Raw genomic sequence first — 14409 nt, forward strand, 5'->3', positions numbered from 1 at the left:
GGGTGAGCTCTAGTGGCTCCTTGAGCCCACTCTCACGCCGGCAACCCGGGTTCGAGCCCCGGGGCTGGCACCGGGGGGGGGGGCCTTCGTTGCCCCTCTCAGTGAAAAAAAAAACAATAAAAAGATGATTAGACTTGCATGTGAGTACGAGTAATAAAATTAAAAAATTGTAGTTTAAAAACCAAACATCTAACTAAAAAAATGGTTTTTAGTGTGTGGCACACCCTCAAAATATGATTTTGTGCGCAGCACACTCTACTCTTCGATTTTGTCTTTGTCACACCACAAAAATGTGATTTGGCACGTAGCACACCATCTCTAATAAACTATCGTTTTCCATCCCAGGAGGTGAGAGAAGCATTGGAGAAGGACAAAAATACCCCTAGATTCACCAGCTCAGCTCCGTTTGCTCAAGAGCATCCGTTCGTTTCAACCTTATCCCCGAGGGTCGTAGCAAGCGGCGGGAGCGGGCGCACGGTGCCAGCGTAGCCAGATGGGCGCGAGCGGGTGTTGGCGCGCGGCGGGAGGGCGCTGGCGCGAGGCGGCCGGGAGCAGGCTCGCGGCGGGCGTGGACGCACGCCGTCGGCAAGGGCAGGCTCGCGCGGCAGGAGGGCGTTGGCACGCGGCGGCCGAGAGCAGGCTCGCGGCGGGCGTGGACGCGCGCCGCCGGCAGAGGCAGGCTCGAGCTTCTGCCAGCGCGAGGGTGGAGGCCGGCGACGACCGCGGGCGTGGAGGATACCGCGACCGCGCCGCCCGTAGAGGAGCTCACAACCGCGCCGGCCGTCGCGCGGAGCCGGCGACCGCGCCACCCGTCCGTGCGCGGCCCTGGCGACCTCCATGTGCGCGGCGACACTGGTGGTGGCGAGAACGAGCCAGATGGCGACGGCGAGCAGCACAGCCGTGGTCCTTGCGGTTGAAGGGCCCGCCGGGTGCGAGTCGGCGGCGGCGCGGGGCCTCGGCGAAGACGATGCGGACCGGCGGCGAGGGGCAGGCAAGGCGCGGACCGGCGGCGAGGGGCAGGCGAGGCGCGGACCGGCGTCGAGGGGCTGCGGCGGCGAGGAGATGGTTTGGCGCGGACCGGCAGCGGTGTGGACCGGCGGCAAGGCGTGGATTGGCGTCGAGGGTCCACGGTGGCGTGGACCGGTGTCGAGTGGCCACGGCGAGGCGCGGGCCGCCGCCGTTGGGGCGCGAGGTGGGGCGGCCGCGGGAGGCCGCGATGGGCGCGAAAGGGAGGAGATGGAGGGGAAGAGAGAAGAAGAGAGGGGAGTAAGAAGATGACAGGTAGGCGAGCCGACCATGCCGCTCCCCCGTGCCGGCTTCCCTGCGCGCCAGCCGCCGCAAGATTGGAGGAGGGGAGGAGCGCACGAGGTGGCGGCGGGGAGGGTCGGAGGGAAGTGTGGCACGGGAAGAGGGAGGGGAGGTGGCGGCGGATGGGAGGGAACAGCGGGAAGAAGATGACAAGTGGGACCAGAGGCAAAATGGTTTTTTTACACCATCTCTAAGCTAAAATTGATTATTATACTCAGCATGGTGTGTTGGAAACAAAATTGTAATTTTACAATGTGTCGGAGACAAATTCAACTTTCACAGTGTGCTTCACACAAAACCAGTCTTTGAGAGTGTCCTGGATACAAATTTTCAAAAAAAAAATAGAGTACACTTGGACCACGCAGTCCAAGTGCATCGGACTAAATGCGGTAGTGGAGAGAGAAGTCAGTATGTACATTGTTCATTACATATTGGGTCACATTTAGCTACATAGAGTACAAAAATACAATAATATGTCACCTTGCCATGGCCATCATCACCAAAAACATTACAAGCACACAGTGTAGATTAACGTGACAGACTGACAATATATCATCGTGATGCCAAGATTAACATACAAAACCAGTTGGAGCATCAAAGAAACCTTTTTTAAAAACGGAGAATCAAAAAAACCTTTAGTGGTAGTTCTAAACTTTATTTTATTTCTTTTTCTGTACAAAGGATAGATAATTGTGATATGCAAGGATCACACAGTAATCTGGATGGAAAAAAAGCATCATATATAAATAAAATATCACAGAACAAAACTACATGTGATTCTCTCAGGAAAAAGAACACAAGCATGCATGTTATCACCCGATCGAGTCTATAGAAAACGTAGCAAGACAACGATGCGGTGCAACTTGTGCCGTGCACGCATACAGAAGTGGAGATATTCTTGCGGGTCCACCGTACCGGAACCAAAACGACATAGCGAGCGGCCGAAGATGGAATTAAATTAAAGCAAGGAATGCCAATATATATAGTTTCATTTCTTCGACGATCTCATCTTCATACCCCCTCGTGCACAGTCAGTTTGATGATTAATCATGAGATTTCTATTACTCATGCTGATTAGAGACATGTTATCGCGTGACTTTACACGAGCGTTGCTTGGTTTGCAAAATCTCACGAGTAGTTCCGATCCACCACTTGCACAAGTAGCACAACTAGATAAAAAGATGGAAAAGGAACGAAATTGCTAGCGATCGTCGGGATCGATGAACAACGGACAAAACCTCTGTACATCTTATTGCACGGTCAAGGCAGCAGTATATAAAATGCTACATTCCCCCAGTATTTCAGATGATCATCTCAACTGATACTCGTGGGATCCCTCAAAAAAAAAAAAACTGATACTCGTGGGAACAAGTGATGTGGGGAAAAACCTCCTGAGCCAGCATGAGAGCAGCCGCACACTATTCATTCGATCGCAACAGCCGGCGGCCGCCGAAAAGGACGGGGGGAAAAGAGGACGAGCGCTAGATCCCAAACGATCCACCTCCAGAAACCGACCCAGATCGTCACCTATTCTACAATACTATACTGATCGACTAGCTATCTGGCCGCCGGCTTACTTGGACGTACGCACGGCCGGCCGGGGCTAGTTGAGGGAGCCCGGCGGCGGCTGCGTGCCGGCGACGAAGAAGCGGCCGGAGGCGGCGTCCTGGCTGGCGTAGTACACCGTGCTGGGGCTCACGTGGTTGTGCGTGCCCTCGTACGTGGTCACCACGTAGCTGGGGTCGTCCTTGTCCCGCTCCACCCGCTTCTTCACGTTGCACCCTTCCGTCGAGCACCGGTAGTAGTTCCTGCGCGCGCACGCGATGATACGTCAGTGTCCTCGTGTCGTCGAGACGACGATGGCTAGAGCCAGATCGTGATAAAAAAATGTACTAGTACTAGAAGCTAGTAATTAATTGCGATGAGCGAGCTGATCCATCATTTCTTGAATGATTGATTTGATCGGATTGTCGTGCACGTCTGATCGATGATCAGGATGAGCGACAATTCCCGTTTTGTCGATTGCGGATTACCTTGGGTTGGGGCTGTTCTTGACGGACTTCTTGCCGTACTTCCTCCACTTGTAGCCGTCGTCCAGGATCTCGACCTCCGACCTCGTCCGGAACGCGATCCGCTCCGTCCGCGGCCGCTCCGGCACCGCCTCCGCCGCGCTCCTGAAATGCCCAATCGAAGGCGAGCCCGGCCGGTTTCAGAATCCAGACCAATGACGACGATGAGCTGGGGAAAAAAACTCAGGCAGAGCTGCCAAGTGACGCACGCCACCACTCACCTGGCGGCATGTGCGGCTGCGGCCGCACTGATCGCGCTGCCAGCAGCGGGCGGGACAGGGGGCGGCGCGCCGTCGGCCGCCGCGGAGAACACGCCTGGCGCAGCCGCCGCCCCCGCGCCGTCGTCGAAGAGGAACTCGGAGATGTCGAACTGGTCGGCGAGCGGCGGCGCGGGCGCGGGCGCGGCGCCGAGCGCAGCGGAGAAGCTGGACGCGGAGCTGGAGGTGGAGCTGCCTCCGTGGGAGAAGTACGAGGACATGGAGGCGGCGTCGCCCGCCGGCGCCGGGTGGTGGTACAGCACTGGGCGCGCCCCGACTGCCGCCATGACCGGCCGGACCACCGCCGCGGGAGCTTCGTATTTATAGCAGTAGCGGCCCGAGCTCGGAGGGTCGGCGAGCTGCCGGTGTGCATGGGGAGCGAGGGGATGCCGACGGCTGGTGGATTTGTAGCTGCAGCAGGAGGTGGCGGGGATGGGTGTGTGGGATTTGGGGGGATCCGGCCGGTCGGCTTCCCGGTGAGCTTCCTGGGCGGGGAGAAGGTTCGGAGCTGCTGCGGGGGTCGCCGCGCGCCGCCGCTTGCCCCCGCCCGGCGTGCCACTTATAGCAGGGGTGGAAATGTCCGCGGGGCACGACCCCAGCGGTCGTCGCCACGTAGTGCCGCCGCCTTTCAAAGGGGGGTCGCGTGGTCCGGTCCTCCCGATTCAAGCCGTTTTCAATTCCTTTTTGCTGGTGCTGGGATCATGGACTGCGGCCGGAACAGTGGAACGGGTCGGTCATCGGTGAGGCCATGGTACATATGGATGGATGGATACATGAATTGCACCATGTGCTTGTGCCCTGGGGATGTAGTTTATGCGCACTAGAGCTTAATAGTCCGTGTACCTGGAAAAAAAAGTTAGCAGTGTTTTGGAAAAAAATATGTTGATAATGAAATTTCATGAAGTGGCTACAATTTAGAGCTTAGATTATAACACGATGAGACCGTCCTTACAAAAAAAAAATTCTGTCTTTGTTTTGAGAAATGGAGTTGTCCATCACCTTATCATTCTCACGTTTTTACTTTTCTGGGAATGACATGAATGGGACCAGTGTTTTCCTTACCGATCGGTAACCGCCGGTTACCGCCGATTTTTACCGATACCGCTACTAGGCGGCAACCCATACCGATGGTAAATTTCGAAAAATTTCGCCCGAATTTAAAATTTTCAAAAATATTTGAAATAAAAAAGGAAAAAATATGGTAAGAAAGTAGAGATGACATACATCATTCTAATATAGAACATGTTCAAATATTTGACTGTTTGGGCACTCAAAAAAATAAAAAAAACTTTCCGACCGGTAATCCCGAGCGGTATCCTCTAATCCCGAGCGGTATTCGGCGTTTTCCGAGCGGAAATCGGCGCGTTTGGACCGGAAACCACTGCATTGTGAGTATTTCTTGATTTTACATTGATTTTTAGATGTTTGTTGTGTAGCTATATTCAAAAACATGTGTTCATATTAGCTATATGGATCCATTTGTTCATGGTAGTTGGATGTTAATTTGTTCATTTTAGCTTTATGTATATATGTGTTCATATTTCAAATATGTACATATATTTTCATTTGTTCATTTGTTCATTTGGACCGGAAACCACTACTATGTATTATATATATTGACAATGATGGTTTGTGAGGACTATGGTTGTGATGATTTGCATGGACTATTGTTGTGATGATCTATATGGACTATGGATGTGAATTTCTATTTTTATGGATATGAACTTCTATTCTATGTATGTGTAAATGTTATATAATTGTTTGATATATACCATCAGTAATGATATTTACAAAATTACGGTGAAATGCTGCCAAAATTTTTAATTTTCCAAAGTCATACGGTGTTTACCGGTTAAAAACGACGGTTACCGGTCGGTAAACATCGATTACCGGTCGGTAAACAACAGTTACCGGTTTTTTGAATTTGAATTGTCATTTCGAGCGGTTTTCGGCGATTTACCGCCGGTTTACCGATACCGCTAGTTGGCGAAAATCGTTTTACCGTCGATAAGGTGAACCCTGAATGGGACTAGCTACCAACACATCATCCTTCAATCCTCATAGACTGACTAGCTTTAACAATCAGTAATGATCCACCCACCCAACCTAATGTTACCAGTCTATGATATAGTAGTTGATATCATTCTATATGAGATATATAATTCCTCAAACCAAGCACCCTATAGAGTTTTAACTCATATCCACCTTCTCACCTCACATTTGACATTTGTTATCCCTCGCTGCCACAAAATTCATCAAATAAAAACAAGATTAACCATGACGAAAGATGACCATGCTCGCCAATGGTTTTTATTGACTCCCTTATTTTACTAAAATAGTTCACTGCTTCTACTATCTGTAAAACAAATTTTGAGCGGTTTCCTGAAGTTCGCATAGGCAAGAACCCACTCCCCCTAGACCAGGTGCCCACAAGAAAATCACCGCGATGTGCTGCAAAATCGTTCACCGTCGCCGCCCTCCGCGCCGGACGGCCCTACAAACCTATTGTACAGTTATTCGAGCGAAGCTAAATGCAGGACTGCAAACAGATGCTCCTAAAAGATCTACTGTCTCTCTTTAGTTCAAAAGTTTATACTGATTTTTAAAATGAAAGGTTATTTTAAAAAAATTAGTATAATTTTTTGAACTAAAAAGAAAGAATGGTAAAAGCACTCACTTGCACCTCTAGCCGAATGTCCAAAACGACATCGCTTTCGTTCATATCCAGGTCGCTATTCGGACTGCGTATTAAACTCGGAGGCACGCCGTCGCCGTCATCGATCTCAGAAAATTGTATACTGCTCAATTAACAAACCAAGCTAAGCCAAAACGTGCAGCGTGAAGACGGATGTCTGGCCAAACCAGCGCGATCTAGAAGCCAGCCATGGGGGGCTCCTCCTCGCCGGATTCTGCGCAGCTTCCTCGGGTAAAATTATTCGCCGGAGGCTCGTGCGAGCGCTGCGTCACCGGCCGGCCGGCCGATCCATCTCCCGAGCCAAGCTGTGGCGCGCCCCGGCCCCGTCCCTGTCGCCGCCGAATCCGCCTTGTGGCTGGCGCGAGCAGCCGATCGGCCACGGCACGGCTGACTACTTCTGCCAGGAGCCCACCAGGACTCTTGCTTCGCTTGCAGTGGTCTGGGCTTTTTACGTGACCTCACTCAGAGTGGACGACGACGATGCCTCGACCAATCTGTCGCCCGGCCGGGGTTCGACGGGCAGAGAAGTCTATGGCCTTGTTTGTTTGGTTTTGTAAGAATCCGTACATTTTTCGAAAAGAGAATCTCGCATGCATGTTGTACTAAATGAAGTCAATTTGCAAAATTTTTTTAGAGATTGGTGTACCTTTTCGCGACGAATCTAATGACAGTAATTAATCGATAATTAGCTACAGTGATGCTACAGTACCATCCTCTAATCGTGCGATTAAAAGCCTCATTAGATTCTTTAGGGTCACTAGCGCGGGATTATAAAGTTGATTTTATAAACTGATTTTGTTTGACATCATAATTAGTGATCAAAATTGTTATTATTTCTAATACGCTACAATTGTAGCACAACCAGCCTATGCCTCCGGGGATGGTGCGCGGGCGCGGCGGCGAGCCGGCGAGCACGTGCGAACTAACACTGGCGGCCGGCCGGGTGCAGATGCATGTGTCGCCGTCGCTGGCAGGCGGTCTTGTTCGTGTCGTGTCAGGGCCTCCGGGGCTAGCTCGCAGGACGCACACGTGACGCATCGATCGCTTGACAGGGCCCGTCGCGAGGCGGCGGACGCAACTGATCTCGGGGCGGGGGTGCGCGTGGGGCAGTGCACCTGGCGCGAGTGAGACGAAAGCAGCACACGACCTCCGGAGAAGCAAACAGAGCAGTGGCAATCGAAGTTAGGTCGTTTTCTCTGTTCTCTTTTTTTGGGGGATCCGAATTTATTTATTCCCGTGTGCTTATCGCAATCAGACGGCGGTGCCGGCCGGCGAGCTCCCAGAGGGTTTGTGCAATGCAAGCTTTACTTTTTTCGCTCATGCAATTGTCACGCTATGCCCATGAGATTACTCCTACATGCAGATCAAAGTATGTTTTAAACTTTTAATTTTGTGTGGTGTGATTAGAAGAGAACACAGGTGCACTAAGAGGGAGAGCACGATGAAATTGGCTTGGTAGGTGTGTAGCCATACACTCATGGCTTCACTATTGCACCAACATATGCTTTAGGTGTACGAATTGGGTCTTCGGTCTCTACCGATCGTCTTTAGTTCAGTTAGTATTATAGTACTAGTTTTTCTATATTAAAAAATTATTACTAGCGATAGAGAATCGGTTGTCGCACCCCTAACATGCTTCCCTACCTGATAAGTAAAGAGCATTTTTTGAGCGAGCAAGGGGGGGGGGGGGGGGGGGGGGGGGGGGGACTCGGATACCTAGCTTGCTTGCTAGTTTGCATGTTTTCATTGGACAAAGCTCTTTACGACGAAAAGTATGCTTACGTATGTGCGACGAGCAACATCTTTCGCATCTCTCATATCCTAATAAGTGTACTCCACAAGGCGTCTAATGCAAGCTCCTCCGTTACCCTTTTACTCAAGTGATGGAAGCCAGCGATAGCAACGGCGAAGAGCTGAGTATTACCACTGCCGAACGCTGATGCAGGCACACCAGTACGCCACTTGCCACCAACCGCCGCCACTCTTTCCTGATCTCAGAAGCTTCCGCCCGCGCTCGCGCTACCCGAATTTAACCCAGGTTGGCCTGCGACAGCGGCCCGCGCGATTCGGCTCGACCCGACCCGACCCGGGGCGCCGTCTCCTCTCTTCTTGGAAGCCTCCCCCCGCGCTCGCGCCCGCGCCGGCGCACGGCCGCCGCAGCAGGACCGGCGGCAGGGGCGGTACGTGCGGTTCTCTCACTAGTCACTAGCTGGGTCGGCGGAGCGCCGCGCGCGCCGTGGCGTGGCGGGGGTGTCGCGCTCGCGTCGCGTCGCGTCGGCGTCGCGCCGTCGGCCTCCGTTCCTATCCGGTGCGTTGATAGGCTTCTGGCCATTTTCGGGCGCGATCCGGGGGGGCGGCGCCGCCCTCGCTTTCGATCGCGGCGTCCGTGGCGCTGCCGCTGCGGATTTGCGGCGCATCCACGGCATCCAGTTGGCCCCACGCGCGCGATTGCTCTGCTCTGCTCCCGGTCGGCGGAACCTGCCAGGAACGCGGCCGGACCCGGCGGGTTGTCAGCGCCGCAGGGCCGGCACACGTCAGCCTGGTCACGTACGCTACTCTGCTCTCGACCTCTCGTCTGCTCCAATCAATCAGGGAGGAAAACCGCTGCTGGTTGCTGGGAAAGTCGGAAAGAGACGCAGCTCGCTCGGTAACAGTGGCAGAGCCTGCTCGTGAGTACACCCTCGTCTCATAATAAGTGCATTTTTCTCACCGCTGCTGGTTATGGGACGGAGGGAGTACCGTAGCGCATGTGCAGTAGATGTGCTGAGGTAAACTGATGCTTATAGTAATTGCTTAATTATCCTAGTTGGCTTATTATGCTTGGTTACGTGGCGTCCTAGCTAACTCCTAAGAGACCTTAACGTACTGCCTTGCCAGTGGCATCGTTAGAGTACATGATCCTAGGCCAGCAAATGAAGGCAGCCAAGTCATGCTGATAGATGATTTGACAAGCTGTTTATCTAAGCCTTATTTCACCTCGGTGATCACCTGGCAAAGATAGCCAGATAGGTACGGTTCACTTATGCTGCGTATTCTGCACCTACGACCAGCAAGGTTAGGCACGTCTTGATTTGAACGGGCAAATATAGCATCAAGTTGTACGGCACGCCCGATTTAATAAAAGTAAATAAAAAGTGGCCTGGTACTACATGCATCATCCACTGAAAGCAACGAACTTTGCTGAACCTAACATGCTCCTCAATTAGTTTTTTAAGTACTAAAGAACAAAGAGGGAGGGTCTTTGAGAATGACCAAAAGCTGGTGGTGCTCTACCATGTTTGCAGCTTCTTTTCATGGTGACTTGGTGGGTCTGGAAGGGCCCAGTGATCGCCACAGTATTTTAAAACCTTTGGATCTATCGGAGCACTCGCCGGTTAACAAGAGTCTCTTTTTGTTCCTATCTTGTTTGGATAATCAAGCACGTGCCGTTAAAGAAGGGACCGCGAAACTCCTTTAACGTAGGATAATGTGTATGATTGTTTGTTGCTCCTATGTTTGGTACATTCCGATAACAAAACCAGCAATTCGGCATCATATACATCTCCCTCTCAACCCGTATTTTTTACATGCATGCATGTATCCTTTGTAATATATAAAGCATGAAAGGTTGTAACCCCAGCTGGAATCCATCACTTTCTCTAGCACCACAAATAGTAAGGCGATCGTTTGCCCGTTTAGCACCACAAATGCGTCCTTTTGCATTTCAGTAACCCACAAAGCTGTCTTTGACAAATTTAACTTCCAAATTTATCCAAAGATTTTGCAAAAACAATCTGGCGTCAATTCGTTTAGTAACTATGGGAAATATGCTGGTATAAAATGTTTTTGTTGGAATCTAAAATGTAAAAATATTGTCCTAGCTATGAAACCGAAATGATCAAATATTCAATTTTTATCTAAAAAAATCCGGTACAAGTTCAGTAGCCATCTCATACGGTAACGTGACATTTAGCACATGATGATCATATTATTATTGTGAAATTACAACATTAAAATTAACAAAGAAAACAATGATTGGGATAGAATCGAAGGAAACAAAGTTTTCATTCTCACATACGCAATAATATAAACTCTAATAACTGTTTCCTTGATTACTAAAAAGAGAGCTCCCTTGCACACGGGCATGACGGCATGTGTTCAACTTATAAAAAGTCGTTTCTGAAAATTCGAAACAAAGAACAATATAATGCTCAATCCTGTGTGCGTGCTTCAGTCGCAGTATCCAGCGCCCTCCCAATTGAATATCAGAACCACCAAACGGCGCGCGCGCGCGCACGTGTCAGTGTAAAACCATGCCACCGCATCCGAGTCGCGCTCTTCCCTCGTCAGCGAAGCTGAATCGCTAGACGCTGGTGGTGCCCGGTGCGTGGCGAGGGCCGACTCCGGCGAGGGGATCGGAGGCCTTTCCGGAGGGCATGCGGGACGGCGACGAGCCGGCGTCGCGTCGGGAGGTTTGACCCCGCCGACCCTTTTCCGAACCTTCCCGCCGGCAACTCGGCAGGGTCCTGGAACGCGGGGGGTCAAGCCAAGAGGGCCTATCCCGCTATCCGGCTCTGCCTTTTTCGGCCCCCGTCGCGGCCGAACCGGACGACCAGGGCAGATGGCAGCTGCGCCTGCACCGCTGCAGCAGTGGTGAAGGGATCCGACTGACTGGCTGACACACGGCCGGCGAAGCCACGGGAATGGCGTCGCTGTCGCGACGTCGTGGTTGGGGTGGATGCTAGTAGTTTTTTCACAATCTGAATTATTTTTTATATATTTTTAATTTAAAAATTGTATAAAATTAGATTTCGATTTTTAGAACCCGACACTTAGACAATGTAATTTAAATTTTAAGATTATTTATTACCACATTTAGTCATGGGTAAAACTCCTGTCACGTGGTCTCCCAACCAGCCACACACCGGCAGGTAAGGATTCACGTACAGTACGTGAGTGCTTTCTGACCGCACAGTGTGATGGTCTATTCAATGGGTCAAAACCAAATCTCAACAGGTTTACGGTTCATGCCGCAGTTCTGAATTTTCTAAACCATCGCAAGTATACCATGGTCTGCCAGGTAACACACTGTGACAGACCAGTGAAGAGGAGATGATTTGAAGTGAACATTTCCAGGGATGGATAGCAAATAGTACTGTATAGTAGTTTACATGTATCTGCAGCAACAAGTTTGAAAAGCTACAACTTACAACAGAAGAGTTTGACGGGTACACATGTCTTTTGCCAGAAGGATCTTCTGCAAGGGTGTGGTTTTTATTGTCCTGTTGGAGAGCAGACGCAAGCAGACTGAACTAGCAAACACCTCCACCCATTTGTACTCTACGTATCAGACAAATATAACAGCCCCCTAAGGCTGCAATTACAATTAAGGATGGCTACATAAGCTTGTTAAACAGCTTACAGACGCTAGGTACGTGAGCTTATTGTATACAGTAACTGTCTGGTAGTGCCAAGAAATGGCTACCTCTAGCACGCACATCCGGTTGTCTGTTCAGTAACCGGGACTTGTTCTGCAACTGTCTTGAAGTAACTGGGGGCAGAGAAGGAGCAGATGCATATGATTAGAACAGCAAATTAATCTGACAGCTGCCAGAATCTGGCAACCTGCACTAGTGGAGGATGACCTCAATCCTCCTCCTATATCTTTGCAAGTAATTTCTGCTCCTTTGTAGTAAAAAATGCATCCTTTCTAAAGAACTTCAAATCGAAAATAAGCCTCTTTTGCTTACAGAAAACAACATGAGGTTGAAGTACGAAGTATCCGATCAAGAAACTGACGATGTTTTTTTTACTTACATGTCTTGGTCATGCTCATGTGCCAAAGCGAGCTTGGCGACGCATAGAAAAGCGGTGTCAACATTGTGGTCCTCTTTTGCGGAGGTTTCAAAATACGGGATATCGCCCTTGGAGGCACACCATTCCCTTGCTTTCTTCTCAGAAAGCTGTGGGAAAGGCCAGAGGCCACAAAGCGATTGCAGAGTATTTCAAGTCTGTATTGGAAAGTTTGCACGTTCAGGAAACTAACCATTCTTTTGTTTCCACCATCTAAATCAATCTTGTTCCCAACCAAAATGAACGGGAAATGTTTAGGATCTGATGGGCTTGCCTAAAATGGAAAATTGCGAACCCTTCAGTTAGAGTACTCCGATCAACAATAGTCATAAGCAATATAACAAAAACATAGTAAAGGTTCCGGAATTTCGTTGCTGCACCAGACAAGTAGATTGATGGAATACAAGTTTTAGCAGGCTTATTTGCGTTTGATTCTGGCCATAAAAACATGAACCCCCATACAAACTAAAATGAACTTGGTCTACTTGATTGTAGATGATTTGGCAATCATCTGACGCCTTGTTTCGATGGCATAGGGAGCACTTTACAAGTAACTGCAGTCTGATCACAATGCAGCTACTTATAAAGTGGCGCTTCGCCGTCGAAATCAAACTGCTAATTTTGTCTGCTATCTTCTGAGTGTCTGGCAACGACAAGGACAGTACGAGACAAAAGTGATTTACTTGATTGAGGAACTCATCATGCCAGGTACTGAGTGTATTGAAGCTTCTCTTGACATTGACATCATAAACCAGCACGCAGCAATCTGCGCCCCGGTAGAACGCTACGCCAAGGCTCTGGAACCTCTCCTGCCCTGCCGTGTCCCATATCTGCATCAGAGGAGAGCAACACACTGTGACGACAGCTGCCATGGCTCGTTTCCTCTTATCAGTAGTGCAGCGTGCAGGAATCCAAGTTCGCACAAGAGGAGGATCACCTGCAAGGTGACAAAGCTTATCTTCAATGAGCACCTCCTTGGTGAGGAAATCAGCTCCGATCGTCGCCTTGTACTGCTGGCTAACCTTCTTGTTCACATATCTAATCGATCGTTGTCAAGCAAACCTAAGTACTTCAAAGCTCGAACACCTTGAAGAATGAAGACACGACGAGTCGACGACGAAGCCCAATACTTTCACCAGTATACCACACAGCACAAGACTTGTTTCCGATTCGTCAGTGAAGCAGACTAAACAAACCCACTGAATAGATGAAGCAAATAAAGCAGCCATTTAACTGAAAAAAAAAATCTCATCAACGTAACCAAAAGCTGAAGGATACTGGTTCATCAACGACGTCTTGCCGACCCTGCACGCAGAACGAAGCAATGTCAACCCAACGGTAGGCACGCCCAAATCGAGCTCCAAATCAAGTAACTAGAAACGGCGGCAATCTGTGGACGAACTGACCCGCTGTCGCCGAGGACGATGACCTTGAGCAGCGTCCGCCTCCGCCACGACTCCATGGGCGAGCGGGCGCTTGAGTGAGCGAGTCTGCGGCGACGGATGCTGTGCGCGGTGGGCGATCGCTTCCTCGCTTGCATCCACTTCTTCCCTCACCTATCTTGTATCACGAGGTGCACGGGAAGCGCGAGGAAGAAAAGGAAGAAGAGCGTTGGGAAAAGATGGAAAAAATTGCAATTCTCAGAAAGATGTGGGCGGGAGCAAGATTTGAGCTGGGGTTCTGCCGGTGCCGGCCCCCCTCGCGCGGCCGCGTGATGTTTGGATGTGGACGGCCGTGATCGAGAGACGCGCCACCGCGCCGTTCGAACTTTGAGCTTGTGTCTGCAAAATTTTATTGTTTTCGAAACTAATTGAGAAAAAAAAATGGAATAACTACAACATGGGCCGACAAGCGGGACCGAAATTTGCACTCATGGGCCAAATTTATGTGAATGTTTCAAAGTGATTGCCTATAGCGCGCCAAAAACCTTGGAGTTCAGCGCAACAGAACCGCGAGCGGCAAGCCTACTCGGCCCACAACTTCTAACCTACTCAATCCTATTCCTAAGTTCTAACCCTAGCGGCGCAAGAAGCAAGGCGCCGGCACGCGGAAACATTATACTCGCGTATATATATGTGATCATGAGCCACCCGATCAGATAAATCCCATCCAATCTATCAAGAAAAAATTCGATCTGACCCGCCCCGACTATGTAACGGATCAGATGCAGGCCGAAGTATTTAACAACTAAAAAAATCCAATCCAATCAAAAAATTACACACAAAAATTTGGACCAACCTGACCATAT

The 14409-nt window shown here is 50.2% G+C and overlaps 2 protein-coding genes across 4 annotated transcripts; both read right to left on the minus strand.

Moving 5' to 3' along the window:
- Positions 1-2482: 2482 nt before the first annotated feature.
- Positions 2483-4226, minus strand: LOC120664800 (probable WRKY transcription factor 50). Its single transcript, XM_039944143.1, has 3 exons — positions 3599-4226; positions 3342-3482; positions 2483-3116 (listed from the first exon to the last, which is right to left on the minus strand). The coding sequence occupies exons 1-3, from the start codon at positions 3919-3921 to the stop codon at positions 2912-2914; spliced, it is 669 nt and encodes a 222-aa protein (XP_039800077.1). The 5' UTR covers positions 3922-4226; the 3' UTR covers positions 2483-2911.
- A 7198-nt stretch (positions 4227-11424) lies between these two features.
- On the minus strand, positions 11425-13750 carry LOC120664801 (ras-related protein Rab7-like). 3 transcript variants are annotated; one of them, XR_005671021.1, is made up of 6 exons: positions 13568-13749; positions 13440-13466; positions 13099-13199; positions 12845-12991; positions 12126-12435; positions 11425-11859 (listed from the first exon to the last, which is right to left on the minus strand). XR_005671021.1 is itself a non-coding variant. In XM_039944145.1 (6 exons), exons 1-6 carry the CDS (start codon positions 13699-13701, stop codon positions 11796-11798), a joined length of 807 nt encoding a protein of 268 aa, XP_039800079.1. In that variant the 5' UTR covers positions 13702-13750; the 3' UTR covers positions 11425-11795. The 3 variants fall into 3 exon arrangements, 2 of the variants coding, with proteins under 2 accessions (XP_039800079.1, XP_039800078.1); XM_039944145.1 differs by having other exon boundaries at positions 12126-12271; positions 12355-12435; positions 12845-13199; positions 13568-13750; XM_039944144.1 differs by having other exon boundaries at positions 12845-13199; positions 13568-13750.
- Positions 13751-14409: the final 659 nt, after the last annotated feature.

This window comes from Panicum virgatum, chromosome 3N, assembly GCF_016808335.1.
Source record: "Panicum virgatum strain AP13 chromosome 3N, P.virgatum_v5, whole genome shotgun sequence".
Taxonomy (NCBI): Eukaryota; Viridiplantae; Streptophyta; class Magnoliopsida; order Poales; family Poaceae; genus Panicum; species Panicum virgatum.

What these genes read in the sequence shown, in the direction of transcription:
- LOC120664800 (XM_039944143.1), bottom strand. Translation starts at nt 3,921, where the DNA reads ATGGCGGCAGTCGGGGCGCGCCCAGTGCTGTACCACCACCCGGCGCCG. An exon ending in GCAGCCGCACATGCCGCCAG is followed by an intron (nt 3,483 to 3,598) that starts GTGAGTGGTGGC and finishes TGGGCATTTCAG; the next exon opens with GAGCGCGGCGGAGGCGGTGC. An exon ending in AAGAACAGCCCCAACCCAAG is followed by an intron (nt 3,117 to 3,341) that starts GTAATCCGCAAT and finishes GTGCGCGCGCAG; the next exon opens with GAACTACTACCGGTGCTCGA.
- LOC120664801 (XM_039944144.1), bottom strand. Translation starts at nt 13,701, where the DNA reads ATGCAAGCGAGGAAGCGATCGCCCACCGCGCACAGCATCCGTCGCCGC. An exon ending in ATGATGAGTTCCTCAATCAA is followed by an intron (nt 12,436 to 12,844) that starts GTAAATCACTTT and finishes TTTCCATTTTAG; the next exon opens with GCAAGCCCATCAGATCCTAA. An exon ending in CATGAGCATGACCAAGACAT is followed by an intron (nt 11,860 to 12,125) that starts GTAAGTAAAAAA and finishes CTCTGCCCCCAG; the next exon opens with TTACTTCAAGACAGTTGCAG.